Here is a 27,563-nt window from a genome sequence, read left to right as displayed (position 1 = left end):
ATCCAGGGACTAGCCCTTTGAGGGGCAGATGCTGGAGAGAATGGAGAAACATATGAAGGACGGCTCTGAACTTGGGGAGCAGAGGGTCCTAATTGACAATGCTGCTGACATCCTGGTCATTGCTGTGTATTTCCTGCTGGTCATTGGTGTTGGCTTGTGGGTGAGAAGCTGAGGGAGTTTGGATAGGGAATTGCTTCTGGGGCTTGAGGGTAAAGATTAAGGGAGACCTCAGAGAGAGGTGGGAGAAGGGTGCTCTATTTGAGGGAGGTATCTGAGGGAGGCACACAGGTCTAATAGGTAACCAAATCTTTAACTCTTTGTCTTCATACGTTCTGTACTGTGCAAAAGAGGGTGGGGGTACCGGTGGGTTTTCATTAAGAGAAGCATTCTAAATGAGGTCTCTGTTTCCTTGTCTGCATTATGGCTGTGGCCCCATGTCTGAAGCCACCGGGTAAGTCAGGCTGAATTCAACCATATTTAGGCTCCAAGAGTTGTTGCTCTAGGATTAGGACCTGGGTTGTTCCGAGAGCCTGGGAGGAGGTTGGGGGTAAGGGGACAAGCAATCGGGGGAGTCTAGTGCTGGTTAATCTTCAGCCTGGAACAAGACTGAGGAATGTGTTGAGGAAGCTAATGAAGGCCAAAGATGGGCCCCAATCCCAGCGCCCCCCCCACTTCTGTTTCCCAGTCTATGTTCAGAACCAACAGAGGCACGGTTGGTGGCTACTTCCTGGCAGGACGAAGCATGGTGTGGTGGCCGGTGAGAGGGGCTGGGCCATGGGATGGGAGGGACCCTAGAGGAGCAGCCTAGCTCACCCTCATTTTTGGCCGTCCAGGTTGGAGCCTCTCTGTTCGCCAGCAACATTGGCAGTGGTCATTTCGTGGGCCTGGCAGGGACTGGCGCGGCAAGCGGCTTGGCTGTGGCTGGATTTGAGTGGAATGTGAGCGCTTCTTTTCTATAATAACCCCACCCCGGTGGAAAATTCTGGAAAGATCATCCCGTGGGGATGCTCCTGGTGTGGGGATATGAACAAGCTGGAACAGCCCAGTTGTGGGGTGAGGTTGGGCTGGGAGCGAGGCTCACATGCTAGCTTACAGGCAGTGGGGTACAGGTAGGTCCTGCTCCTGACTTCCTGTACACACCAGCATCTGTCCTTGGTGGTCCTTGACCTATGTACGCCACTCTGAAGTGGGGCAGGCAGCTCACAGTGGGAGAAGTACCTGTCCGGATGTTTTTTTGATGCGGTGGTCTCTGAGCATCTCTAGACTTGAAGTCTTTGGCAAAAACATGGAGATCAAGTCCTGGGACTGGGCTCACCTGGGAGAGTTGGAGAGATGAGAGTTTGAGCCTTCTTGGATAAAATTCTTGGGTAGGTGGAGGAGGGGAGGAGCCCCGCAGATGCTGAGGTCAGTATGAAGAGCCAGTGTGCACAGGTTCATTTGCTAGAGAGGTAGGGAGGGGCCATAAAGATCTCCTTGGGGGACACTGCTTAGAGGTGATGTCCTGCAAGGGCAAAACGGGCTCTAATGAAGGTGCCAGGAAGATTTCAAGGTTCTGTTCCCTTCCCGCTCAGGGCCCAGGCTCTTCCGTTGGTGTCTTCTGGGTCCTGGGTGTGAGGGCTAGTACAGACCCGCTTGAGATGCTAAGACAGTCACGTTGGGCTGTCACTTGTTCCCACAGGCGCTCTTTGTGGTGTTGCTACTCGGCTGGCTCTTCGTGCCTGTGTACCTGACGGCAGGCGTGATCACGATGCCTCAGTACCTGCGCAAGCGCTTTGGCGGACACCGTATTCGCCTCTACCTGTCGGTGCTCTCACTTTTTTTGTACATCTTCACCAAGATCTCGGTGCGCATGCACGGCGGGCAGAACCACCCAAAGGAGGTCTTCTGGGAATTTTGGAGGGGGCGGGACCCCAAAGAATCATGGGGTGGGGGATGGTGGGGTGGACTGGAAAGAGCGGGTCTGAAAAGCTGTGGGCACAGTGATTAGGACCCGGGAAGACTAGGTCCTTGAACAGTGAGTGGACTTTTGAGGTGTGGCCACATTGGATGGATGGTTTCAGCGGCTGGAGGTGGACCTTTGCTTCTGATCTGTGCGTTTGTTCTCTCCTGGAAGGTGGACATGTTCTCCGGGGCGGTATTCATACAACAGGCCCTGGGCTGGAACCTCTATGCTTCTGTCATTGCACTCTTGGGCATCACCATGATTTATACCGTGACAGGTGACTGGCTGCACCGGGATGGCCTTGGGGGGCGGGGAGCTTGGGGGTGGTGAGAGAAAGCTGGCTTGAAGATGGTTTAGAAGCTCCTGCCCTTCTTGGATGTCTGAAGAGTTGACTTGGTCAGTCTCCAAGACCTTTGGGTAAATCCAGTGCAGTTTCCAGGATCCTAGGTCACACACAGAATTGGGTGGAGTGGTGCCAAAGTGGGCTTGGAGGCTGCTGCAGGATAGGATGCAACCAAGGGTTGAGTCTAGAGGAATCCCCCTGCCACACTATCCAGCTGAGAAAATGGGCCTAGGAGTGTATGGTGGGAATCTTGCACAGCATGGATTCCTGGCCAAGAAAGCATCGGTGGCCTAAAAAACTCTGCTTCCTGGCACTCTAGTGCACAAGCCTAGCATCGTTTTTATAAAACTTGTTCTCTGGAACGGGTACTTGTCGTAAAACATGGGTGCCAGGGTCTGGCAGCTGTGCTGTCTCCCACTGACTTGGGGTCGTTGCAGGAGGGCTGGCAGCACTGATGTACACAGACACCGTGCAGACCTTTGTCATTCTTGCTGGGGCCTTCATCCTCACTGGTTACGGTACGGGGTTTACCTAACGGGGACAGGGCATGGATCTGTGCTGTCACAATGCTTTTAACCTAGGGGCTGGAACCTTGCTTGTCTCTGCCATGTGGGTCCTAAGGAGGGCTTTAACACTTGGGCAACATCCCCTGACAACCTTGCCTGCACAGCTTTCCACGAAGTGGGCGGTTACTCGGGTCTCTTCGACAAATACCTGGGAGCAGTGACTTCACTGACGGTGTCCAAGGATCCAGCTATTGGCAACATCTCCAGCACCTGCTACCAACCAAGGCCTGATTCCTATCACCTACTGCGTGACCCGGTGACAGGAGATCTGCCGTGGCCTGCCTTGCTCCTGGGGCTTACCATAGTCTCAGGCTGGTATTGGTGCAGTGACCAGGTGAGGGAGGCCGGGGTTTGGAGTGGTGTATGTGCACATGCCTGGGACAGAACTTTAAATGCCCTGTGCTGACTGGTAGGTGGGTCTGACACCACCCTTCGGAGTTGGGTTGAAGGCAGGCCTGAGCTGATGGAATCATGCCATGGTGGACCTAAAAGAAGTCAGAATCCACTGGCAGGATCTGAAGATGGAGATGTCATTGGGACTCTGTCGAGTTAGGGGTTGGATATGAATTAGAGTAGGGGTGAAGGCTAGTGTTAAGAGGCCACGAAGAGTGGAGGCTCGGCCTGTGGGGGTGAGGTCCAGGGATGACCCAGAATTGAACACCCCCACATCACAGGTCATAGTGCAGCGCTGCCTGGCTGGGAAGAACTTGACTCACATCAAAGCCGGATGCATCTTGTGTGGCTACCTGAAGCTGATGCCCATGTTCCTTATGGTCATGCCGGGCATGATCAGTCGCATTCTTTACCCAGGTAATGCTTGCATCACACCAGCCTCAATGGGACTATGCCCCATTCAGCAGCCTACCTTCTTGTGCAGGGATCCACGTGCCTGTCTTTTATACTGTCCTAAGACTTGGGAACTGGTATCACACCCTGCTTCCCACCAGGACCACCATCTCTAGGATCTCCAGTCCACGCTAGACTCCAGGGATCCCCATTTCCGTCAGTCTTTCCTAGCCGCCTATGGCTTCTCTTGCAGATGAAGTTGCATGTGTGGTACCCGAGGTGTGTAAACGGGTGTGCGGCACTGAGGTGGGCTGCTCTAACATCGCCTACCCACAGCTTGTTGTGAAGCTCATGCCCAATGGTGAGAGCCGGAAGTGGGCTGCCTTTGGCCGAGCCTGTGGGGACTGCCACCTCTTGCCAATCCTTCACCTTCTTGAACACACCAATGGCTCTGGCCTGACCGCTCTTGTTGGCCACAGGTCTGCGTGGACTCATGCTGGCCGTCATGCTGGCTGCCCTCATGTCTTCTCTAGCTTCCATCTTTAACAGCAGCAGCACGCTCTTTACTATGGATATCTACACCCGCCTGCGGCCTCGTGCAGGCGACAGGGAGCTGCTGATAGTTGGAAGGTACGGCCTGGGTCCCAACCCCTGCCCCACAAATGAACCTGGGGTGTGGGCACGGAACACCAGCAGGCTGATGGGGAAGGTGGGGCCTCGGTAAAACCTGACTGCCTTCAACCGCAGGCTTTGGGTGGTATTCATTGTGGCGGTGTCGGTGGCGTGGCTACCTGTAGTGCAGGCGGCACAGGGTGGGCAGCTCTTCGACTACATGCAGTCTGTCTCCAGCTACCTGGCGCCCCCAGTGTCCGCAGTCTTTGTGCTTGCCCTCTTTGTGCCCCGTGTTAACGAGAAGGTGAGTAGGGCGTGTGCGTGTGGGCTCTGGGTGAGGCTTGGGTACCCAGGGTAGGCTAATGCTGTTTCTCCCGCAGGGTGCTTTCTGGGGACTGATCGGGGGCCTGCTGATGGGCCTGGCACGGCTCATACCCGAGTTCGTCTTCGGCTCGGGCAGCTGCGTGCGACCCTCAGCATGCCCAGCGCTCCTCTGCGGGGTGCACTACCTCTACTTTGCCATCGTCCTCTTCGTCTGCTCCGGCCTCCTGACACTTGTGGTCTCCCTGTGCAGTGCGCCCATCCCACAGAAGCACGTAAGTGCTGCTCTGGGGGAACTGGGAGACCACACATGACCTGCATGGGATGGAAGAACCATTGCCACCCCTTTAGCCAGTTTGCTTCAAGAAACGCCCACAGAGAAATTCCATACTGAGTGTTGGTAGGAGAAGCTGGGAGTTCAGTGTGAAGCTTTATTTTCAGGGCAAGCACATTTACTTATGTGACATTTTGGAGAAGCAGAGCAAATGACAATGGGAACACACTGTGATCAGAACTCTAAGACCAGTCTGAAGAACTACAGTTCTGGGTGTAGGCATAAAATTTGGGGTGAGACATGGGGGCAGGGCCAATGACTTTAACACTTAGATGAAGAGCTTGGGGTTCAGTGAAGGCAAAGGTTATCCCAGAAAGAGGAGTCTTGAGTGAGTTGAGCCTAGACGAGTGTGCAGGCCAGGGTCGGGGCTAGGGAGGCAGTGACAACGTGGGTACGCCAGTGTAGACCTGGGGCGGAGAGCAAAGCTCCCACCTGTCCCTTCTCCCTAACTTCCCAGCTTCACCGCCTGGTTTTCAGTCTCCGGCACAGCAAGGAGGAACGGGAGGACCTAGATGCTGATGAGTTAGAAATCCCAACCCCGCCCCCTGTGCAGAACAGCTGCCAGGAACATGCAGTGGAGATCGAAGGTGAGGCACGCCCCAGCAAGTGTCCTGGGTTAACTAGGGAAGCTAACTCCCTCCAGACTAACTGTAGCCTCCCCATTTCTTCCAGACGTCCAGGCCCCAGCACCGAGCTGGTTCCATCGGTGCCTGCTCTGGTTCTGTGGAATGAGCAGGAGTGGGTCAAGTGGTCCTCCACCCACTAGTGAGGAGGTGGCTGCGACAACCAGGCAGCTAGAGGACATCACTGAGAACCCTGGCTGGGCCCGTGTAGTCAACCTCAATGCCCTGCTCATGATGACCGTGGCTGTGTTCCTCTGGGGCTTTTATGCATAAAGTCAAATTTGTTTAATACCATGACTGCAACCAGGATATGCCTGAGTCTCACAGAAAATGAGGGTGGGGATCCTGTAGTGGGTCCCATAAAAGGAAAAAGGGCAAGAATGTGGTAGGAAGGAACTGGTTCCCTCCTCTTTGCCTGGGGTCCAGTCCATTTGATTGGTTGTCACTCCCCACAAGATAGTGGCCAACTGGTCATAGCAGTTTGCCTATGCAAAAATAAAGTTGCCCTTTATCCTGCTGTGGCTGAAGTGTCCTTGCTCCAGGCTCCTGTCCTGGGCTCTAGGTCTCCAGCCGGGCTGCTCATAAGACCTTCTTTTCTGGAGACAGGGGCCATGTGGCCCTCCACTCATCCACTTCTAGATGGTGCTTCTCGGTCTTCCAGCCAGCAGCCTGCAGTCCTACGAAGAAGTCACAGGGTGAGGCCAGGAAGGAGGCTCTGGGCTGAACCTAGGACAGGTTGTGGGCACAGAAACACAGACTTGTGCAGCCTTTGGCACTAGTTGGGCTCTTTGGTTGGAATTATCTATGGCAGAAAATGAGGTTAAATTTTCTTTGCGTAGTTAGAGCTTTGCCATAGCACATGGAAAACGGGCAGAATGAAGTAAATGCTTTAAGACCAACTTGGTTTATAGGCTATCAATATTGGAAGAGCTTCAGAGACCATTCTACACAGCAATCCTGTAGGGAGGGGACAGACTAAGACCAAAGATCACAGAAAAATCAGCCCTTTACCTCCCAGGCAGGGCCCAAGGCAGAAGAAGCCCAGAGCTGAGGTTACCTTTCAAGAACTTTGGGAACAGCGTGTCCAACACTTGATGTGTCTCCCTGACGAGAACCCAGTTTTCTTTCTTAGGACCTGGTGGGTGTGAAAGCGGAAATTCTCATATCCTTGTCAAGAGAGACGCCCATCCCTTCTCACCCCTGTGGTCGTCAGCCCTAGACCACGAAGCTCTTACCAGCCCGAGCCTGCTCCCTTAGCTCTGCCAGCTCTTTTGGAAGGGGTCCATCTTCCTGCAGGGCTCCGAGAACCAGCCCGTGAGTGGCAGCCCTCAAGATAGCCTCAGGGCCAGCCACTTGGCTGAGAGCGACCTGGACCTGGTCTGCAGAGCCCCAAGGGATAGAAAAAGATCAGAAAAGAACTATTTCTCCAGTGGCTCCCATTCACCTTTCTGAGTCACTCAGTGCTGGGGTCACCGCCAGGCATGGGGTCCCCACTCTTCCCTGGTTCACTTGGTGCCTTCACACACCACAAACCATCAGAAATCGTAAAGACTTGTTTCCTAACAAAGAACTCAGGGTAAGAGACAAAGTGACCTCCAGAGTCCAACGGGCCACAGTCTTATTTCAATATGTTACAATGTACAAATTACTATTTACATAATTTGTAGGGCCATATTATACAGGCCCATATTTCTACATTGTATGGCGGCCAGTTTGTACCTGGCCACACAGAAGGGGGGTCACCTGGTATTTCCAGACAAATTGACACCATCCTAAACAAAGGGTCAGGATATGCTAATGTCTCTTTGCTCCTTCTTTGTGGAGACCGCCAGGGAAGAGGTATTGATTCAGTTTATGTGACAGAGCAGCCATAGCTGCTAAGGTGACCTAAATCCCGCTACCCGGAAACAGAATGCTAATGAACCTCCCCTTCAGTTTACCCTTTGATATAAAAGCTGTTAGGAGAATAAACACAGATGATCTTCAGGATTTGAATGAACCCTGGGACTCCCTCCTGATACTGCTGTGTGAACTGTGCCTCAATTATTCCCACCTCTACACTGGTCCGAGAGATAATTTATGTTGGGGCTGAACCCCGACACGTAATCACCCCATGCAATCCTTGGGAAAATGCCACAAGTACTAAGGTAACTTCTGTGGCTTCATGTATAGATCACTGGTTCTCAATCTCCCAATGCTGCAACCCTTTAATACAGGTCTTAATGTCATGGTGACCCCCAACCATAAAATTATTTTTGTTGTTACTTCATAACTGTAATTTTGCCAGTTGTGAATTGTAATGTAAATATCAGATATGCAGGCTATCTGATATGCTACCCCATGTGAAAGGGGGTCATGACCCGCAGGTTGAGAATAGCTGTTATATAGGCATATAGTGAATTCATTAGACATGAAGCTATTAATTTGAATGCATCAAACTTTTAGTCTAGAGCACTTTCTAGGGCACTAGGCGGACTACAAACTGTCCAGAGATTGAAGGCCTGGAGTCAGAAAAATTAAGTGAACTCGGGGAGCGTAGCGCACTCACTGTGTGACTGGTTCCAGTGAAGGAGGTATGGTTCCTGGTGCCCGTCAACCAGCTGCTTCAGCTCAGAGACACTGACGGAGAGAAGCGTGCACTGGGGCGGGGGAGCAAGGCAGGAGGACCCACTTGTCAAACTGGTGGTTACACTGTCCGCTTGCCATTGCCCTTCTGCTCGCTGCTCACTCGTTTTTCCTAGCTGCTGCTTCACCCCCAACCCCACCCCTCCATTCTCCTACGCACCACCCTTCTTCTATAAGCATCGCTTTAGCTGAAATTATTTAGCTTTGCATATGCACATCACGCACACTGATCACTCAAACCCTCCCCCTTCCCTCCCCACCTTCCTTCTCCCCACAAACCTCTCTCTCAGATTTGCTGTCTATTTATTTTGTTTCGTGCCCACTGAGGTTAAGCCAGGTCCTTCTTTATGACCATGGACTTGGAGCTATGGTTGAAGCCTGGTGGGCTCAGCAGTGGAGACACAACTAAAGACTGATTTCCCCTCTCACAGAACGCATTAATAGCTAACAGTCTTTTCCTTGGCTGCCTGGTAGAGCCAGCTTTTGTGGGCTTAGTGCCAGTAACTTCAGCTGTGAGTTAATGACCGCATGGTGTCCTGTGTAGTGCTTAGTTTGTGGCAACTCGACACAATCTAGAGTTACCAGACAAGGAACCTCAACTAATGATCTGCTCTGACCAGGCTGGCCTTTAGGTATGTCTGTGAGATGCCGTCTTGATTGATGATTGATTTGGGAAGGACCAGCCCACTATGGGTGACCCCATCCTTACACAAGCAGGCCAGGTCTGCATAAAAAAAATGAGCTGAGCATGAGCCAGCAAGTGAGCTGGTAAACAGCATGGCTTCTGTCTTGGTTCTGTCCTGACTTCCCTTGATGACAGACTGTGACCTGGAAGTATAAGCCAAATGAACCCTTTTCTTCTGAAGTTGCTTTTGGTCATGGTGTTTATGATAGCAAAACAGTAACTCTACCCAGTGTAGAAAATGGTATTTCAGAGCTCTTATCCTGTCCTCCAGCTCTCACACACTCCTGCCCCCTATTCCACGGTGCTTCAGGAGCCTTGCAGGGGATGGGGTAAGGGACTTGTAAGAATGGCTCTACATCCTCCGTTTATTCTCTGTACCTTGGATGGCCCTTAATCTCTGCACTCAGCACCACTCATAAGGCGAGGCTGAGGGCTGCGTTTGTCTAAGGCTATGTGAAGTTATTTAGAGGGTAGTTCTAAATAACTACCCTCTAGTTGCTAAACATATCTACTCTGTTCTACTCCCTGCTTCCCTCAAGTGCTCGGCAGATCTGTAGGTCCATACATACATGACAATAAGACACCTAGAACATGATAAATAAAACCTGATCAAAGATCAGCATGTAACTGAAAACAGGGGCCACATGAGGACTGTGGGATGCAGCAGTGAGGCAGGGGACACCGGGCCACTCACCTGGAGACCAAGTGGTGTAACGGAACACCCAGGGACAGAGACAGGGATGGCCAGAAACCTGTAGGAAGCTGTAGTCAGAATGCTCAGGCAAGGGGGGAAGGCCGGGAGGCAGGGGCATGAGACCAAAGGGTTAGCTGACCTGTCCACAATGGCTCCATCTGATTGGCTGAAGCAGGCTCAAGTACTTCTCCCCTCTGAAGGAAGTGCTTTAGGACCAGCTGGAGCCGGCTTTCATTCAAAGTCTCCAGGACGAGGGCTCGGACTGCCCGGTAGTTGGCGTAGATGTGGAGAGCAGTCAGGAGGATGAAACATCCAAAGCCGAGGCTGGGGCAAGAGAGGAAGGCGGCCAGTATATACAGGAAGAGGTGGAGGTGGGCGTCTTTGCCCTGGCCTCACTCCTGCTTACCTCGGACAGTCTGATACCAGTGGAAGCATCAGAAGGCTGACGAGGAGCCCGGCTAGGTTCACCACTGTCTCCTGGAAAATGCAGAGGAGTTGAGCATTAGCGGGCTTCCTTCAAGGCAGAGGAAATGGCCCTGGGTGCTTTTTATTATAATCCTTAGTGCTTCAGAACCAACCAGGGCTCCCTACCTTAACAGGAGGGCCAATTACAGTTTTTGTATTGTGGTGAGAGAGCTGCTATTTAAAAAATGCTGGAGATTTCTCTGCTCAATAGACACAGTGCCCTCAGAACACCCATGGAACACATCTCTGCTGTGTCCAAGAGTCTCCTGAATCCCTATACTGGGCACTCCTGGCTGTGCACGACCAGTTTTCCAGTGTGTTGGGAAAGGTGGACCCTCTTATTGCTTGGTATTCTATACCGGCAACAAGGAAGCCCAGGAAAGCAGGAACGGGCTTTGACTTTGGCTTGTGGACCAAGGTTACCAGAGCCGGATAAAGACATCCCAGGGGGAAAGAGCCCTGCTGCTTGCCCCAGTGCATTATTCAAGAGTATGAATTGGGATCCTAACTACTGGGGTTCTGGGAAAAGCTAGTCTTGGCACATGGGGCCCCTGAGGCTCAAGAACTCTTTTTGCTCTCAGCTTTCCTGGCAAGGAGGTAGACTGAGGGAATGAAGGCCGCATATGAAGTAGTAAATGAGGATGAAGGTGCTGAGGAGCTCAGGAGCAGACAGGCCTCTGCATTTGTTGGCAGAGAAGGTCAGTTCCAGCAGTCACGTAAGGACAACGGCACTGTGTGAGCATGTGGACGCAGGACCCGAGAGGAGCTATCGCAAGACACACGTGTGAGAGGAGCCAGGTTTTCAGGAAGACTCGCACCCTTCTTTTCTTGGCATCAGCTGACAGTGGGGAGGGGGCTGCGTGTTCATGAAAGAACATGCAGCTTGCTGGATGCTTTGTGGACTCTTTCCTCAGCTCACCAGACTACTTCCATTCTTTAAATAATCTCTTCCTACTCCATGTCTAACTTAAAAGTTGTGGCTTTTTCTCCTTCTTCCTTCCTGGAGGCTGCTGGGATTTTTCATTTAACTTGCACTGTTTTTCTCCTAAGCTCTAAGAAAATCATCCTTGAGCTTCCTTCTCAGTCTGGTTCTAAACTCTTTCATTAATGAGATTTAGAACCCTCACAGGGAACATTAGCTTCCCCTGTAAGATGTGGTAACTAGGAAGGATTCCAAGGGAGTCCCCTAAAAAAATCAGCTCCATATTGTCCAAGGTTCCTTTTGAAGCACTTGGTCCCCAGGCTTTCTCTTCTATTCTGTCTCAGACCTTGAGGCTCGGTGCCCACATCCCTGGTGTGCCCACAAACCTGTAAGGGCTGGAGGGCTGTGATGGCAGAGCCAGCCCCCACTTCCTAGTGGACATGCCTTTCCAAGGTGAGTGATGGGGCTGCAGGATGTGTGAAGGCACAGTGACAGCCAATCACATAGGCAAGAGAAGAAGGCCAGGAGGCACACCCACCCGCAGTGTCCCCAGAGACCCTGGCAATCCACTCTGCCCGCATCCATCCGCAGACCCCGATCTTCTCTACATCCCTTTTGTTCCTCTCATCCTTTGTATCCTCCAGACCCACTGACCAAGAGAAGCAGCTCTGGGCACAGAGGCTGCTATGAACTGTGTACCTGACCCCAAGGGTTCAGTCAGGTGGGACCCAGGCAAGAGAAAAGAACCACAAAAGGGTGCTGAGGCTTAAAATCAGGATCAGCTCTTTCAACAACTACATTTAAACAAAAAGCTGTCTGTATATCCCTTACAGTTCTGATGATGTCTCTTTTGCTTTATAAGATCTACAAAATCAGACTGAGACCATATCAAATACCTCTATCTTATTGGTAAACAGGTTTAGAATTAGATCTCTACATTTTTGTGGCAGAAATGGGTTATGTTTATTATAATCTTTTTTGGGTTTGTTTTCTTTGGTTTTGTTTTTTGGGGGCCAGGGTTTCTCTGTGTATCCCTGGTTGCCCTGGAACTCTCTCTGTAGACCAGGCTGGCCTTGAACTCAAAGATCCTCTTGCCTCTGCCTTCCAAGTGCTGGGATTAAAGGTGTGTGCCCACTACTGCCCAGCTATTATAATCTTGATATAATGTGATGGATTATATCAGTCTGATGGAGACATTGTGTATTTTTTTAACTTTATGTGCTGTTTATAATCAAGTCACACTCAGATGGTCCCTTGAAACTCTTAGCTCCATCTACCTGGGTCCCCCCATCACCCTCCAAGGCCTGAAAGTTAACAAGAGTGGGGATCCCAAACTCTCCTATACCCTGCTTTAGTGATGTCTATCTCCCTGGTTTCTCTTCCTTTCACTCCCCACCCTCAGGTCTCTATCCAGGTAGTCCTTTACCAAGAAGGGGTATAATGTTTCCAGGGTGTCCCCACCATTGTATGATAAAGTGAATGCTGATGCCACTCCCTGTAGGATCTTACTGCTTATGGCTTGGAATGCTGGTACCTGCCGGGGCCTCCCAGCTTACATGCTGTTTCTCCATAGTGACGATTCTTATTGGGGACAAGGGTTTGCAGTCTGGGTTCTACTTCAATGGAGTCAGGACTAAAGAGTGCACCAGGAAAGATGAGCTCTAGAACTGAGTGGGAGATATGGTGGCCTGTGGGTCCTGACTAAGCTGCTCGGGAAACTTAAGTCTCTGTAGCTAAGGCAACACTGGATATCTACTGATTCACCTCTTAGATGGCTTCTCCGTAACAGGAAAACATTTATCTCCAAGTGAAACGATTCTAGAGGTAAAACCCAAACAGAAAACCACACCCACTTTGTGCTTTTAATCTGTACAGTGATTTAAAACAAAAGAGCTTTGAGCCTGCTTGTTCTTCGCTTTTCTTCATTTTTGTTTACTTTTTAGAGCATCTTAGGAGACCATGTTCAACCTCAGTTCAGGAAACACGTCAGAGATGCTGGCAGTGGGGATCTGCACCCATGATAGAGGGAGGAAGAGGTGTACTGGGGAGGGGAGCACGAAACAGTATTTCTAATTCTTTGGGGGCTACACTTGGGGGCTTATCCTCAGGGATGCTTGGGTAGCTAGACATGGAGATTGGTCTCAGACCCAGAGTGGCACCAGGGGACATTCTACTTTATTTCAGGGGCTCTAGCCAGGTGGGCAAGCACAAGAGATACTTTAGGACTCTGGGCCCCCACTTGGTTTTGGTTTATGCACATCTGTATCATGTTACAATACACTGAGCAGCTGGGCTCCTTTGTCTACATGTACTATGTGTGTGTGCGCATGTGCGCGCACGCACACACACACACACACACACACACACACACCTCCAAACACTGTATTCCCTATACATCAAGGTATAAAGAACAGAAAGGCCAACCTGGCCTGCACTGGCTTGGGGTATATACACAGTAGGGCAAAACTGTGTCCCCTAGTAACCTTTCAGGGAGAGTTCCCTATTTAGCATCGAATGTCTACATAATTGAGTTTGCATATGACTAAAATTAGAAGCATATGGGAAGAGGGTATACACAGAAGAGAAATAATTAAGTAACCTAATCTATTTATCAAAATATTGAACAACCCAAACTATGCCTGTTATTAACCAGCTCCTCATTTCCTCAGGCCCCATAAAAAAGACACCAGGCTGTAGCCCAGGGTTCTTGAGTATTTTCATTCATACGGCCAGCTGTCAATCTTGACAGGGTATCCCATTTTAATCCCTATGTAGCTTAACTCCAAATAATATTATCTTGCTTCTTGTGCACATTTCTGTGGGCTCTTATTTCCAGTTCTTGGGCTGAGAAGCCAAGAATCTGGAAACCCTCAGTCCAGACCCCAACCACTGATAAACACAAGTAGTGCCTCTGACCAAAAGATAAATCTTAAACTTTAATACCTTCCTATAGTTGGTTTTAATGTGTAAAAGTCAAGGGAAATGGTCTAAAGCCCTATAGGAGTAAAGAAAGCTTCCATACACTCCAATGTCTATAGCGCCTCTGGCGGGGAAGTGCCTGGACCCTCAAGAATAATTACTATTCATGCTTCTTTTCAATCATACACCTCCAACAAAAGCTAGAAGTATCTCTGGAGACTCCCAGACAGCAGTCGGCCACATCTACCTCTATGTCCTCTTGTGAATATCTGTTGTCTTATGGTGACTTACAAAGTCACCAACTCCCCGCCCCACTTCATAGCAGGTGCTAAGCCCCTTTGGTGCACCCACCAATGTATTCTAAACTTCCCTTGATTTGTGTCTTTCTTTCTTCTGTGAAACTATAAAAAACGTAATGAAACTGTTTCCATGTTCGAACACAGAATTTGGAGCAAACTAATTCTGTGCTCCTGGGCAATGATTACTCAAAATGGCTCCAGAATAAACTATCTCTTATTTCCTTTAAGATGACAGCTGTGGTTTTTGTGTTGACAACTGTGCGCTTCCTTATCCTGGTTCATCTAGCAGAGCCTATGCGAAACACAGCCTGCAGAACACAACAGGAGGGGCTATAAAGACCACTGTACGGCTGGACGCTCTCTGGAGTCTTTCCGTAGCTTGTTAGCCACTGCTGTTCTTGGGAGTGAATCTTCCTTTAGTAAGCTACTTCTAGCTCACGTCTAACTTAAAGGGCCTTTATCTTTTCCCCATCTCTCCTCCAGAGTCTGCTGGGATTTCCACCTAACCTCTCTTAATTATTCCTGAGCTTCCTCTGAAAGTTAGTCCATATGTCCAGAAATGAGCACAAGCTGAATATGGAAGGACTTCTAGTATTAAAAGAAAAGCAATCACGCCTCAGGAACTTGTGAAACAGGTTTTCTGTCCCCCAAAAGGAGTCGTTTCCCATGCCTCTGGCAGAAAGCAATATGGCGGCTCTCCACTGACATGCACCTGTGGATTTCATATCAGGTCCATGCTGACCTGCAGGTTCCTTGGTCCCTACTCACAAGCATTTGTTACACACTTCAAAGCCCCCCACACTAGCATGTTGGCCCCTTTCTTTATACCCTGTCTTCCCCACTCTTGCTGTCCTCACTATTTCCCCTCTTGCTACCTTACCGTCTCTTGCTATCTCCACTATTCTTTCCTGATGTCTCTCTCTCCTCTCATGCAAGTAGTCCTGGCCATGCCCAGTTCACTTCCTTTCTTTCTGTTATGGATTCTTCCAGATGTCTCTGGATATTTCCTCTCTCTTATCTATAATAAAAACCTAATAATAAAAATAATAAAGTGACTATTTTAGTAGTTTCTTCCCTGCGCCCCTCACAGACACTGAGTCTGCTTCTAAATTCTTTTATTGAGACTAAGAACCTCGAAAAGGGCACCCCACTTTCCTGGGAAACGAGCAGAAAGCAGGGCCAGCTACAGGCCTGAGTGCATGGTCTACGGTGCCCTGGTGATGCCCTTCTCCCTCACTGAGGAAGCTGAGGCAGGACTGGGGGGACAGGGAGATGCTGCAGAGAAGGGCCTGGATTTTACTTGATCTAGTTCTGTTGCCTGTGAAGAGGGCTTGCTTGCCCAAGGGGATCTAGACGGACTGTGGACTTCCTGTGCTTTAGTTTCCTATCTGTGAAATGGTCACAATAGGTCCAATAACACTGTGAAGACTGGACTGAGTTCACGGAGAGGACACACCTGACCTGTGATTGATGCTTTACAAATATTAGTTAAGGATTAGGAGCAAACAAAGTAAGATCAGGCTAGTAGGACTGGACAGAATCGGTTTCTAAACCGATCCAACAACTACAAGAGGAGCTAAACAAAGAACAATAAAAACATCACTTCAAGTTTCTGGGACCTGGCCCAGCCTTACACTCCTCATCCGGGAAGCAGGGACCCTAACAGCGTTGACTCTACAGGGCGGGTGTGAGTTAAATGAGAAAGCCTTAGCAAACGCTTAGCACAGACCTAGGTCTTAGGGCTGTCCCTCCCAGCCCCGTTCTGCTCCAGACTCCCCAAGTCAGGGGGAGGTGCTGGGCCAAAAGGGCCTTCCAAACTACTGAGTGGAGGCCTCCAGCTGGTGGCCATAGCAACCTCGCATGCTGAGTACACCTCAACTTGCCAACTGTGCTCAGCACATCTAGCTCCCAGGATGGGGATGCAGCCTACAGAGGGCAAAGGTTCATTCTTGGCCACACAGGCCAGGAGCAGGGGCTGAACTCAGCTTGAACTTGTCTCTGAACTGTGATGTCAGATCTGCCCCCACACCCTGGGTCACAGCAGGGGCACTCACAGGCCTCTTTCCATATTTCCAAACTGTGGCCTATTTTGGCCCCTTCCCCACCTCACTGTGATGTAGGAGGGTCTTCGATCTATCTGTTGCTTTCATTGGTTAATTAATGCTTGGCCTGATAGGTCAGAACATAGGTAGGCAGGGTAGACAGAACTGAATTCTGGGAGGAAGAAAGCAGGGTAAGAGAGAGCCGCCCACCATGAAGCTGCCAGGTGACATACAGAATATTAGAAATGGGTTGAATATGTGAGAGTTAGCCAATAAGGGGCTGGAGACAATGGGCCAGGCAGTGTTTAAAAGAATACAGTTTCTGTGTAATTATTTCGGGTGTAAACTAGCTGGGAGCAGGGCAGCAGAATGCGGCCTGCTGCTCCTTTAACATCACTATCTCCCCAGTGCTTGATGCTCACCTGGCTGCTGTCCTTAGCTGACACATCAGCCATGTTGTTTCTTCGGGCCTGGTGCATGGTCAGTGCAGCTCGAGTGGCCCCGCCAGCCACACCCACAATGCACTGGGTGGAAAAAAGAGAAGCGTGAAGGTCAGAGCTGCCACGTGCTGTAGAAACACGGACCCTTCTGTGGATGAGCACATAAATAACTCAAGCCAACCAGAGAACGGCTGGTCTCTGGTGGCCCCTCCCTCCAGCAAACTCCATGTCTTTAGGTACATACTCCCTATCCTATCTTGTTCCATGAGAAAAACAAAATCCTTGCCTGCCAATGTCACCCTGGGGCCCTGACTGGAGGGAATTCCGACTTCCTATCCTCCCCAATTTTTTTTTTTTACCCTTTGAGTTGGGGTCTTGTCACGTAACCTAGGCTGCCCCAGAACTTGCAATAGTCCTAGCCCAGGCTCCAGCACGCTAGAGTCACAGGTGTGACTCCGCAGACTGTCTCCTTTAAGCCACACCTCCCATCTCCTTTTTTTTTTTTTCTACTGTAGCTGCAACCTAAAGTCCTTTCTTCTCTCTGCGCCAGTTTAATCCTATTTAGCCCTTCAGGCCAATCTAAACTTACTCCAGAAGGCACTCACACCTCTCCTGAGATCTGTAGATAGCCAAGTCCATTAACTGGAGTCACTAGCTTGGTGACTTTGCTCATCAAGCCTCTTGTAGATGACAGACAGAATGTTGTGCTAAAAAACAGACACGGCTTCTTGATGAAGCTCCTGTATAGCTATAAAAACAGAAGAACTAATTTGTTCAAATCAAGAGAAAAATGGTACAAAATGAGGCTGGAGGAGCTGGCAGGGAACAGTCTGGTCCAAGTAGAGCCTTGGAAATCTTTAAGGTTCCCAAAGAACAATGGGTTAGATAAGTAACCCCACTGATTTCCACCTTTACTATTTTTTAATTAAAAAAATATTTACTTATTGTATGTGTGTGCATGCGTGTGATGATGCATGCATGGAGGTTGGAGGAGATTTGTAAGAGACCTTGGCTTTCTTTCCACCATGCTGATCCCAGGGATTGAATTCAGGTTGGCAGGCTTGGTGCTACCATCTTGTTGGCCCAATGATTTCCACTTTCAAAAGAGTATTGGACTTTGTTAAGGACTGAAGAGGGCTCATACTACCTAGGAAAGAATGGCTTCTCCAGCAGGGGTGCTGACAGGGAGACAGGGATGGGTGGAGGGAAGTGGGAAGAAACCTCCCAAGAACTGAGTAGAAGGTGACCGCTGGGAAGAACTACGGATGGTAGCCACCTCTGGCTGCTGTGGCTGTGGATGGAGTGCTGGTCACAGAGACCAAAACTCTATCAAGAGTAATCTCAAGGGGAAAGAGCAGGCCTTGCTCTCATGCAGTATTTGATAGTCACACAGGCCTTGGAAGCAGTGGAGTGCAGAATATCAAAGACATGGCAGAAGTCACATCCGTTGGTCCACGGCTACAGCAGTGTTTCCTGCCTTGTTAACAAAAGCAGGGGTGAAGGACACGGTGTGAGCAGAATTTACTGCTTGTCCTTAAACAAAAAGACTGCTTAAGTCCAAACACCCAAACTGCCTGCTTGGGTGTGGTGTTGAACAGACTGGTCCTTGAGATGGGTCCAGGTCTGAGTCGTGAAGTTTTACTGTGTTCTACGTGCCTGACCGTAGTGGGCCTCTGTTTCCTCAACAGAAGGAGCTGTGAGGGCCAGAGAACCCCTATCACAGAGGGAAGCTTGCAAGTGCGTCAGCGGCCCTGCCGCCTTTCCATCTGAACCTGATGCTGTGCTGTGACCTGTGGATTGTCATGTGTGTGACTTCTTGCTCCTAGAACACCTTCCCTTCACCGTAAACCCCTCTTCTTCTTCAAGACTCAGCCTAGGCAGGGCCTTTCTGTATCCCCAGACCATTTCCCATCTGGTATGCCCAGAACTGCAATTCCATAAATATTTGTGTAATTATGTATCATTTCCTTTAAAGATGGGAGAGTCAGTGGTCTGTCACTCATGCAGTAGGCATGGAAAAAAATGTTTTACTGAAGGATGAAAAGTGGCAAGGAAGCTACTAGCCCCCAGACACTGGGGTGGGACTCCCTCCAGCTCTCAGCTCAGGCCACCTCACCAGTGTGGTGCTCCCAACACGGCCTTGCACTCGCTGGCTGAGGTACAAGGACTACCCTGTCAAAGGAGGATCAGAAAGCCTGTCTGTGTCTGAGTAGAAACACATGAACTTTGTCCCCTTTTCAGAAGTGCCTTCAGTACAGGGCCCAGGTAAGCCATGCACAGCATCAATAAGGATGGTACCCCAGGTATAGAAGTGCCCCAGACGTGGGTACCTTGGCTAGGTTGCTGATACTGACAGTCATGGTGAAAAAGATTGGGTACATGGGAGCCATAATCTCCAGGAACATCGCTATATCGTTGAGAACATCAGCAAAGAGCCTAGAGAAGGACCAGAGGTTAGACGTCATAAACAAGAGACTTTTGTTTGCTACTTTTTCAAGACAGGATTTCTCTGTTTATCTCTGGCTGTCCTGGAACTCACTCTGTAGACCAGGCTGGCCACCAACTCACAGAGATCCACCTGCCCCTGCCTCCCTGAGTGCTGGGATTAAAGGCGTGCGTCACCACCACCCAGTTTACAAGCGACTCCCCCCATCCTCTCCCCCACCTCTTCTCACCTCCACTGCTTTGCGTTACAGTCCAATTTGCTCCTGTTGGGGATAAGAGGTTGTTACAGTTTAGAACAAAGGGAAATGCTGTGGGCTGTAAGGGAATTGCACTACATCACCGTGAGGTCTAAAGGACTGGGGAAGGAAATACACTTTCAACCAGACAGCTGTGGCCCTGGCACTGTCAGATCCCAGGTATCAGCCACGCCCTGCTGCAGCTCTGTGATAGCAGCTGGTAAAGCCTCGCAGCCCTTCCCAGCTCAGCTGCAGGATAAGCCCAGGCCCTATCTAGTGATGGCTCCGTTCCCCTGAGCAACAGACTGGGCAAATTCAGTCACATGGTGTGAAACTTGCTGCTACTCCTTGGAAAATCCATGAAAGTCAGATCTCTGTCTGGATGATTTGAAGGTGTTCCATTTGGGCTCCCCTTGTCACACTATACGTGCATGACTGCCATCTCTCCTCAACTGGCTTCTCTCTGGGTTTGGAAGGGAAGGCCTGTTCCCTTCTATTGGGGCACCACCACACTGTTCTTGGTAGGACGTTATATCCTTCCTAACTGGTCTTCTCCTGCAAGGCAGGAAGCTGGCTCTCCCCAGGAAGCCCTTTGGAAAGGTAATTCTGTACCTGCTTCTGACTGGTGTTTTATTCCCACCATCACTGCTGCCTGAAGTATGACCCTTAGCTGGGAGGACCACCCATCTGTGACCACTGCCTATCTCTCCCTTTCTGATGGCAAGGAAATAATCCTGTTTCCTGGCTGTCCTCCCGCTCTCTGGGCAACCTTTGAAGAGGCTATTCCTGGGTCACCCTCCTCTTCTCCTTTTCTCCTTGCTCCTTCAAAGGTAAAGTAGGGCAAAGTCCACATACCTGGGACTCTTCACACCACATCTGGTATAACTGCAGGTTATGGATAGCTAGCCCAGGTTCTCTTGGCTCGCAAAACAATAGGTGGGTGGGAAGGAAGACCAAGACAGATGGCTGGGTGCCAATATCCAGGCCTAGGACATTTCTATCTCTCCTATTTCCATTCAATTTGGGGGAACTGAATCCAGGCTCTTGCCCACGGCAGGGGCAAAGGCTCGCATCTGAGCTACATTCCCAGACTCACATCTCCAAAATGTTCAGTCCTCCCCAGTGCTTTCAGGGGTTGGGGATGCTTCAAAATGCAAGTGGGACACAAAATGGTGAGCACTTTGCAGAGAATCTTTTTTCCATTGAACTTTCTCCAACAGGCAAAGGCTTGTATTATTACCAGTGCCACTGGGAAGTACTACCAGAGCCAGCTGACTGGGAAGAGAGACACACTTACCCCTTCCACCAGGCAAAGACGATGCGGCCCAGCATGCCCGTGGAATCTGGGGGTGAGAAGAAGGTGTCGTAAGGACAAGAAAGGAGCTGCAGGGCAAGACAGACACTGGCGCTGAAGTGGCTGATTCACTTCCAGCCACACTGCCCTTGGGACAAACTCTGAGGGGTGCGCTAAGGTCAGCAGCTTTTCGATTTGTACATGTGAACTATGTGCCCACATATAGAGTAGACAAGAAATACTGCTTGCAGCATTGCTAGACAGGCACCCTATAAAGTGAGTTGCAGCCTCAGCCTGCAATGGTGCTAATAACAGCAAAACACTAAGATGACACAGATGTGTAAAGGGGACTCATAAAACCTTGGTAGAGCTACTCAGTGGCACATTAGACAGTGAAAATGACAGGATAACAGAGACAGACGCTTAGCACTATAATCTTGCATGAAAGACTAATTAATTATTGCACACAGCACAGCACGCCTCTCAGGAAGCTCCACAACGGTAGGGATGAAAAATACATGTCTATTTGGCACAACTACTCAAAATCTTGTCTGGTGCACTGCTGTTCCTATAGCAAAATGGTAGAGCTGAGAAGTTTTGCCAAAGGTAAGGCTGTCTGACCCAGAGCAAACATCTGCTAATTCAGCCGTCCCTATGTGGAGACAGCTTCCATTAGGTGGAGCAGCAGGATTACCAGGAAGTAATGTTTTAGAACCAGGCAACCTCCCAGGGACTCCCAGGGTGGCGCTGGGAAGGACAGGCTAAAGAGGTGGAAGACTCCATCTTGTTTGGGTTTGAGGGCACAGACCCTTAAACGGAGAATGCAAAGGGAAGGCTGTAAGAAAGTCAGTTGGGAATTTTCCGCCATATTAAACTGTAGGCAGAACTTCCCCTTTCTTTACTAATAAGAACATTCAGTCCTTGCAGAGCCTCATGCTTGTGTGCCTTCTACTACACACGCTGAACCCTGGACTTGAGGGGTATGGGGTCGCCCTTCCCTCACTACTACAGCCTTTCAAAAGATATTATGTGCATGACACTTTCCTATGCCGTCTGCTCTGCTTCATTTCTGTCCCTTGCCTGGTCCTGGAATACTCACCCAAGCAACTTGAGAGGCATCCTACTTTCTAAAAATCACTTGAGCTTCTTCTTTCAAGTAAAAAATTATATTATAAACAAAATTTTTATGTTTGAGATTTTTGTATTATATTAATTTTTAATTCTGAATATGGCAAGATTACTATTACTGACTCAGAGGGAGTCACTGGGACAGACTCCATTTCTTCCTTTTAGTTGCTTACTTACATCAACAGAGCATATATCCAACTTGGGCCATGTGACAGAAGCAAGGGGAGGTCTGTGGATCAATAAAAGCAGCCTCTAGGGCCCTCATCACAGTCTGGAGACTGGCACTACAGTAAAATAATGACATAATGTCCTACCTATGATCTGAAAGTCAATACTATCTACCAGAATAGGAATCTTAATTCTCACTTCCTCTTCTTGGTCTTATAATTAGCAGAGTTGAAGATTTAGACATTTCTCAGGCTAATGATGAATTAGTAATCACCTATCCACAAATTATATGTGGATCTACTATAAAATCCCTGCAAAGGAGTGGCAGTTAAGAATGTGATACACAGCTCGCAAACTGCCTTTGCCTGACGGGTTTCTGACCCCAAACCATTCCAGCACTATTGCCACACTTGTAGGCTGCATCTGGATGTGCAGTGAGAGGCAGCACCTTTCAGGTTCCCTGATCTCATCAACCTCCACAACATCTCCACACCTGAAGGTCCAGCTGTAATCCAGCAGCTCATCCGCCGGTTCAGGCATGAAGCTCCTGGGCCAGCTCAACCGAAGGCCCAGGCATCAGACACACAACCAAAGAAAGAAATCCACATGTTCAGGCCACACTATGAAAGCATAGCAAAATAAAAGGTCTACAGAGTACGTCCTCACTCAAATCCAGTAGTTCTCCAGAAATATTCTCCAACGAGAACTACACGAACCCAGAGCACAAATACAAAAGAACCACAAACTTTAGAAAAGAATTCAAGGAGCTTAAGAAAGACTCAAAGAACAGCTCAGTCGCCTAAAGAGGAGAACAATAAATGCCTGAATGATGTCCAAGGAAACACTAATGGAGACAATTCAGTATCTGAAATATTAATTCAGTGAAAAGTCATAAATATTGAAGAGAACTCAAGCTGAAATTAAGATGGAACTGAAAAACTCAATAGCCTAATTAGAAAGCTCAGGAGGGAAGCCTTGTAAGTATAATGGATCAAGTAGAAGGTCTGAAGATGGAGTAGAGGAATGAGATCACACAAGCAAAGGATGCAAAAAATAAAAAATAAGAGTATATAAGAGCATTGCCTGCTCTTCCAAAGGTCCTGAGTTCAATTCCCAGCAACCACATGGTGGCTCACAACCATCTGTAATGGGGTCTGGTGCCCTCTTCTGGTTTGCAGACATACACACAGACAGCATATTGTATATATAATAAATAAATAAATATTTAAAAAAATAAGAGCATATAAAAGGAACATGGAAGAACTGTGAGACACCATCAAGAGGCCAGATCTTTGAATTATAGGAACAAATACACAAGAATCCCAGGTCAATGGCATAAACTAGGTCTTCAACAAGATCATAGAAGAAAAATTCCCTAATAAAAGGAAAGATAAACCAATACAGATACTAGGAGCACAGAGAACACCAAAGAGACAAGACTAGAGAAGAAACTCCCAGGACATGCTATAGCTAAAGCACTTAATATACAGAACAGAGGGCAGGTACTGAAAGCATCAAGAGAAAAACCACAAGTCATGTATACAGGAAAACCCATCAGTATAACAACCGATTTCCCAATGGAAACTTCAGAAACCAGAAAAGCCTGGGGCAATGCCCTCCACTACTGCCAACCTAGACTTTTATACCCAGCCAAACAGTCTGCCATAGTTGAAGCATGAAGAAACAGGCTAAAAGAACCCATGTACGCTAAACTAGACACACAGAGAATACCAGAAGCAATGTTTTGGACCAAAGAGAGGAATCGACACAGCTGAGACTATGAAAAGAAAACAAATGATGCAATAATTACTGAAACAGTATAAGACTATGACCACAAACAGAAAACAAAAACAAAAACATGGCAACAATCATCACATACCGTTTAACAATAACTTTTAATGTTAATAGTTTCAACTCTCTAATCAAAAGACATAAGTTAGCTGAATAGACTAAGAAACAAAATCCACCAACCTATCAGATACATCTCCTGTCTTCAAGAATGGGCAAAACCTTAGAGTGAAAGATTGGGAGAAGTATTACAACCCAGAAACAGAAGGGGCATTTCCAAACCCCTTCTAAGAAGCCAGTGTCACTCCAATACCAAAACCAGTACAGACGCAGCAGAAAAAGGTAACTACAGGCCAATCTCCCCCATGAACACAGATGCAAAGTCCTCTATAAAATACTTATAAGCGGAATACTGGTATATAACAAAAAGATCAAGTTGGCTTTATTCCCGAGTGGCAGGGATGGTTCAGTGCACATAAGCCGATAATACAAGGACTAATTCTCATGGTGTCTGGAAGAAGTATGGGCGGTACCAAGGGAGAAAAGTCACCAACAGTCCCACTCAGCTGCGACACCCACGAGCCACAGTGACCAGACAGGTATGACAGTACTGGTGATAAAAAGGGGATGCTTAGGGGCTGGAGAGATGGCTCAGTGGTTAAGAGCATTGCCTGCTCTTCCAAAGGTCCTGAGTTCAATTCCCAGCAACCACATGGTGGCTCACAACCATCTGTAATGAGGCCTGGTGCCCTCTTCTGGCCTGCAGGCACACACACAGAATATTGTATACATAATAAACAAACAAACAAACAATCAAACAAATAAATGGGGATGCTTAGAAATGACACTAAACTCTGATACCAGCTAAAATACTGACCCAAACTTCAACTGCAGCTTTGAAATGTGGCTAACAGGAGAGCAATGGGAAAGATGACGTCCAGCACGGTGTGATTTCTGTGTAAAGGGCTAAATCGCCTATGCTTGAATCCAGGCTCTCAAACTCACCTATGTGTAGCCTTCTGTTTCTGCGGCTATGAAGTGGGGAAAACAGCAACACCCGTCCTACAGTTACTATGACGTCTAATCAGCCAATGTGAAGGCTGCCGTAGAAGACCACGACCAGCACCTAGTATTAGTACTGCCGTTGTGAAAGACAATGAGGACAAGCCGCCACCCATCACTTCTGCCTTAACAATGCTTTTTCAGGAGGTGACCCCTAGCTACAGTGTGCCCAGTTCTAGCAGTCAGGCATACACAGAAGCCTTTGGATCTCTAGTGGGTCCAGGGAGGCTCTCCAAAGACCTGGCCAGGCCACTGGATGCGCCTGCCTCTAGGTTGCATCACGGATCACGCAGGTCCGTGGAAGAAACAGGATTACTCTAGGATGATTTTTGCCTTTTCGGCTGCAGGGGACTCAGCTTCCCTTGAACTAGCTTTGCAGAAGGCTTTTTTATTGTTATAAAGTTTACACTTCAGCCTAACAAAACGTCTTATCCAAAGCTCCCCAAAGAGACAAAAGCCAAAGCAATTCCCAGCCACAGGACATCTCAGTTTTCTGAATCCTCCCACAACCAAGTTTTGCATAGGCTTTGAAACTTTAGGAAACACTCGGGTAAGATTTACACACTTCAAACCAGAAGGTAAGGGACTTAAACGGTAGCAGTCACAAAAGGCAGATCAAGGTTTCAAATCAGCTTCAAAGCTCAGCGGGAAACTCCCCTTACAAATACCATTGGGAGAGCAGGGACAGAGGCAAGAAGACTGAGCCCTCCTAAGCATGAGACAAGTGGCGAGTCCCCTTTTCTCTGCTTCAGTCTCTAGGTGGCATGGTGCTAAATCATCTTTTTTTTTTTCCTTGATGATTTTTTTTTTCTCAAAAAGCTATATACTCTCGGCACATGGTTACCGTAATCATTACTAACAGCACTGTCTTCTACCCTGAGGAGTCAGAATACATTTTAACCTTACCACTTTAGGACCAACTACGTCCACTTTTCCCCACTTGAAGTATCTAATTTTCACCATCCTGAGAAGCTGGCAGCTTTATGTAATAAACTGCATTTTTATGCAATTCCGCACAAAGTAGGTTTAAAGTTAATTTAAGGATGAGGGATCCAGATTTTGAAGTTTGCAAGGGTAACAAGTTGCGTCTTTTGGGTTCATTCACTGATGACCATATTCCAGCAACGGGCAACCAGAATACTGTTCTAGGCATGCATGGGGATACGTGGCTTCTGTGTACAGTCTCATCAGACATCAGACCACCCACAAACACACACCAGAGTCACTGTTGGGGATCAGAACGCTGCGGAACGGCAGTACTAGGGTTTGCAGTGGAGGAAAAAGAGGCCAGAGAAGGCGGGTGTGTGTGTGTGTGTGTGAGACCAACACGTAAGGCTCCCGGGCTCTGGCTCACCTTTCAGGAGCCAGGTAGACGTGGCAGCAGAAACAGAGGCTTTTGCGTCGCCTACCCCTAAGCCCTGCAACACTGCCTGGGTGGCTAGGGAGCCGGAGAGGCTGGAAGCAAAGGCCTGGAGAGAGAAGAAGCGGAGTGAGGGGTGGTCGCGGGAACACGGAAGCCTGCTGTACTATACCAGCTCTCACCAGTGGTATGTGACCTGAAAAACTGTCAGGACTCTGCGGTGCACGCCAGCCTTCCATGTGCAAATGCAGACCGCAGGGGCCTGTTCCCCTGGTCCCCAGCTATAAGCTGCCGACACCCCCACCCGCCACGGCAGCCGGTCGGCCGCACCTGCACGGAATCCCACAGCTGGTAGGGCAGGTAGTCCGGACTGACGCTATCTGGGAAGCCCTGAGGCAGCAGCACGGCCCTGAGGCCCGAAAGCGCCGGTAGCGCTGCCCAGGGTCCCCCGCCTTCCGCGTCCTGCCCGGGTTTCGCTGCCCGGGAGAGCCAGTCCCAGCGCCGAGCCCCGTCCCACTGCAGGCTCCCGTCGGCGGCAGCGCGGCAGCCGCGCGGAGCTCGGGAGCCGAACTGTTCCGTGCACAGCTGCATTCGCAAGCTCGTAGAGTCAGCCATCCCCAGGCTCAGCTGGACGGTAAAAGTCCAACGCGGCAAAAAGCGGGACGAATAACGTTTCCTGTTTGACTACGGCGGCCGCAGAGGGGCAATCATCTTCCTATACTATCTTGGAACTCAGACTGCTGTGGAAAGAGTTGTCATCAATCAGATCTCAAACTTTTATCTGTGTAAATTTGAAAAGTATCCTTCTCTGGGTCCCAAATGCTCTTTTTTTTTCCTTTTCTTTTCTTTTTTTCTCCTTTCTTTCTTTCTTTCTTTCTTTTTCTCAGTGAGGCCTGGGACAATATAGCTTCTGAAAAACTTAAAATTGCCTTGAGACTTAATGAGCTTCATTATAGCATTATTATACATACTTTCTTCCTATTGCCTCTCCTTCACACCTGCCTCCCCATTTTCTTGCCTGACCCCTATTGGATACACACACATACCCCCACCCCATACCTTGTGGCTTTTATGTCACATGATTGTGATTGTCTTTCTACTCTCTTGAAGATCCCTTTTTCCCTCCTCATGGTCCTATTTCTAACTTCACGACCTATACCTCCTCCCACACACATACACACATATAAAAGTGCAGATCTAGGGATCGCATATGAGAGAAAACATGGGGTATTTGTCTTTCCGAACGTCTTAAACTCATTTTCCTCCAAATGTCATGATTGGCTCACTTTTCTTTGTGGCAGAATAAAATTCCACCGTGATGCCACATTTTGTTACCCATTTGTGTACTGACAGAGCGCCAGGCCGACTCCATCCCTTGGCTGTTGTACGTAATGCTGCCGTAAACGCAGATGTACTAGTATGTCTGCGGTAGGACCCGGCGTCCTTTGCTGTCTGCCTACTTCA

The 27,563-nt window shown here is 49.0% G+C and overlaps 2 protein-coding genes across 3 annotated transcripts; one reads left to right on the top strand and one right to left on the bottom strand.

The window, feature by feature from the left end:
- Positions 1–6,044, top strand: Slc5a2 (solute carrier family 5 member 2). The gene is made up of 14 exons (XM_048455094.3): positions 1–160; positions 686–757; positions 834–938; positions 1,679–1,843; positions 2,114–2,219; positions 2,723–2,803; positions 2,956–3,185; positions 3,526–3,661; positions 3,891–3,998; positions 4,117–4,267; positions 4,385–4,553; positions 4,630–4,845; positions 5,362–5,491; positions 5,577–6,044. Exons 1-14 carry the CDS (start codon positions 29–31, stop codon positions 5,798–5,800), a joined length of 2,025 nt encoding a protein of 674 aa, XP_048311051.3. The 5' UTR covers positions 1–28; the 3' UTR covers positions 5,801–6,044.
- Positions 4,982–26,755, bottom strand: Rusf1 (RUS family member 1). Of its 2 annotated transcripts, XM_048455098.3 has the most exons (13): positions 26,430–26,755; positions 26,094–26,208; positions 20,597–20,642; positions 19,294–19,326; positions 18,949–19,054; positions 16,601–16,702; positions 9,938–10,008; positions 9,671–9,855; positions 9,532–9,589; positions 8,076–8,146; positions 6,763–6,906; positions 6,585–6,662; positions 4,982–6,204 (listed from the first exon to the last, which is right to left on the bottom strand). In XM_048455098.3, exons 1-13 carry the CDS (start codon positions 26,712–26,714, stop codon positions 6,107–6,109), a joined length of 1,392 nt encoding a protein of 463 aa, XP_048311055.3. In that variant the 5' UTR covers positions 26,715–26,755; the 3' UTR covers positions 4,982–6,106. The 2 variants fall into 2 exon arrangements, with proteins under 2 accessions (XP_048311055.3, XP_087764519.1); XM_087908393.1 differs by lacking the exon at positions 26,094–26,208 and having other exon boundaries at positions 26,430–26,565.
- Between the last annotated feature and the right edge of the window lie 808 nt (positions 26,756–27,563).

The sequence above is a fragment of the Myodes glareolus genome, chromosome 7, assembly GCF_982192425.1.
Source record: "Myodes glareolus chromosome 7, mMyoGla1.1, whole genome shotgun sequence".
Classification (NCBI taxonomy): Eukaryota; Metazoa; Chordata; class Mammalia; order Rodentia; family Cricetidae; genus Myodes; species Myodes glareolus.
The sequence above is the reverse complement of the archived record's forward strand: the minus strand, read 5'-3'. Positions and strand labels throughout refer to the sequence as shown.

Excerpts from the sequence above, each read along its gene's own strand:
- Slc5a2 (XM_048455094.3), top strand. The coding sequence starts at position 29 with ATGCTGGAGAGAATGGAGAAACATATGAAGGACGGCTCTGAACTTGGG. Across the intron at positions 1,844-2,113 it reads ACATCTTCACCAAGATCTCG|GTGGACATGTTCTCCGGGGC; the intron begins GTGCGCATGCAC and ends CTCTCCTGGAAG. Across the intron at positions 3,186-3,525 it reads GGTATTGGTGCAGTGACCAG|GTCATAGTGCAGCGCTGCCT; the intron begins GTGAGGGAGGCC and ends CCCACATCACAG.
- Rusf1 (XM_048455098.3), bottom strand. The coding sequence starts at position 26,714 with ATGGCTGACTCTACGAGCTTGCGAATGCAGCTGTGCACGGAACAGTTC. Across the intron at positions 19,055-19,293 it reads TGTAACGCAAAGCAGTGGAG|GCTCTTTGCTGATGTTCTCA; the intron begins GTGAGAAGAGGT and ends GTCCTTCTCTAG. Across the intron at positions 6,907-8,075 it reads TCACTGGAACCAGTCACACA|ACCAGGTCCAGGTCGCTCTC; the intron begins GTGAGTGCGCTA and ends GGGGCTCTGCAG.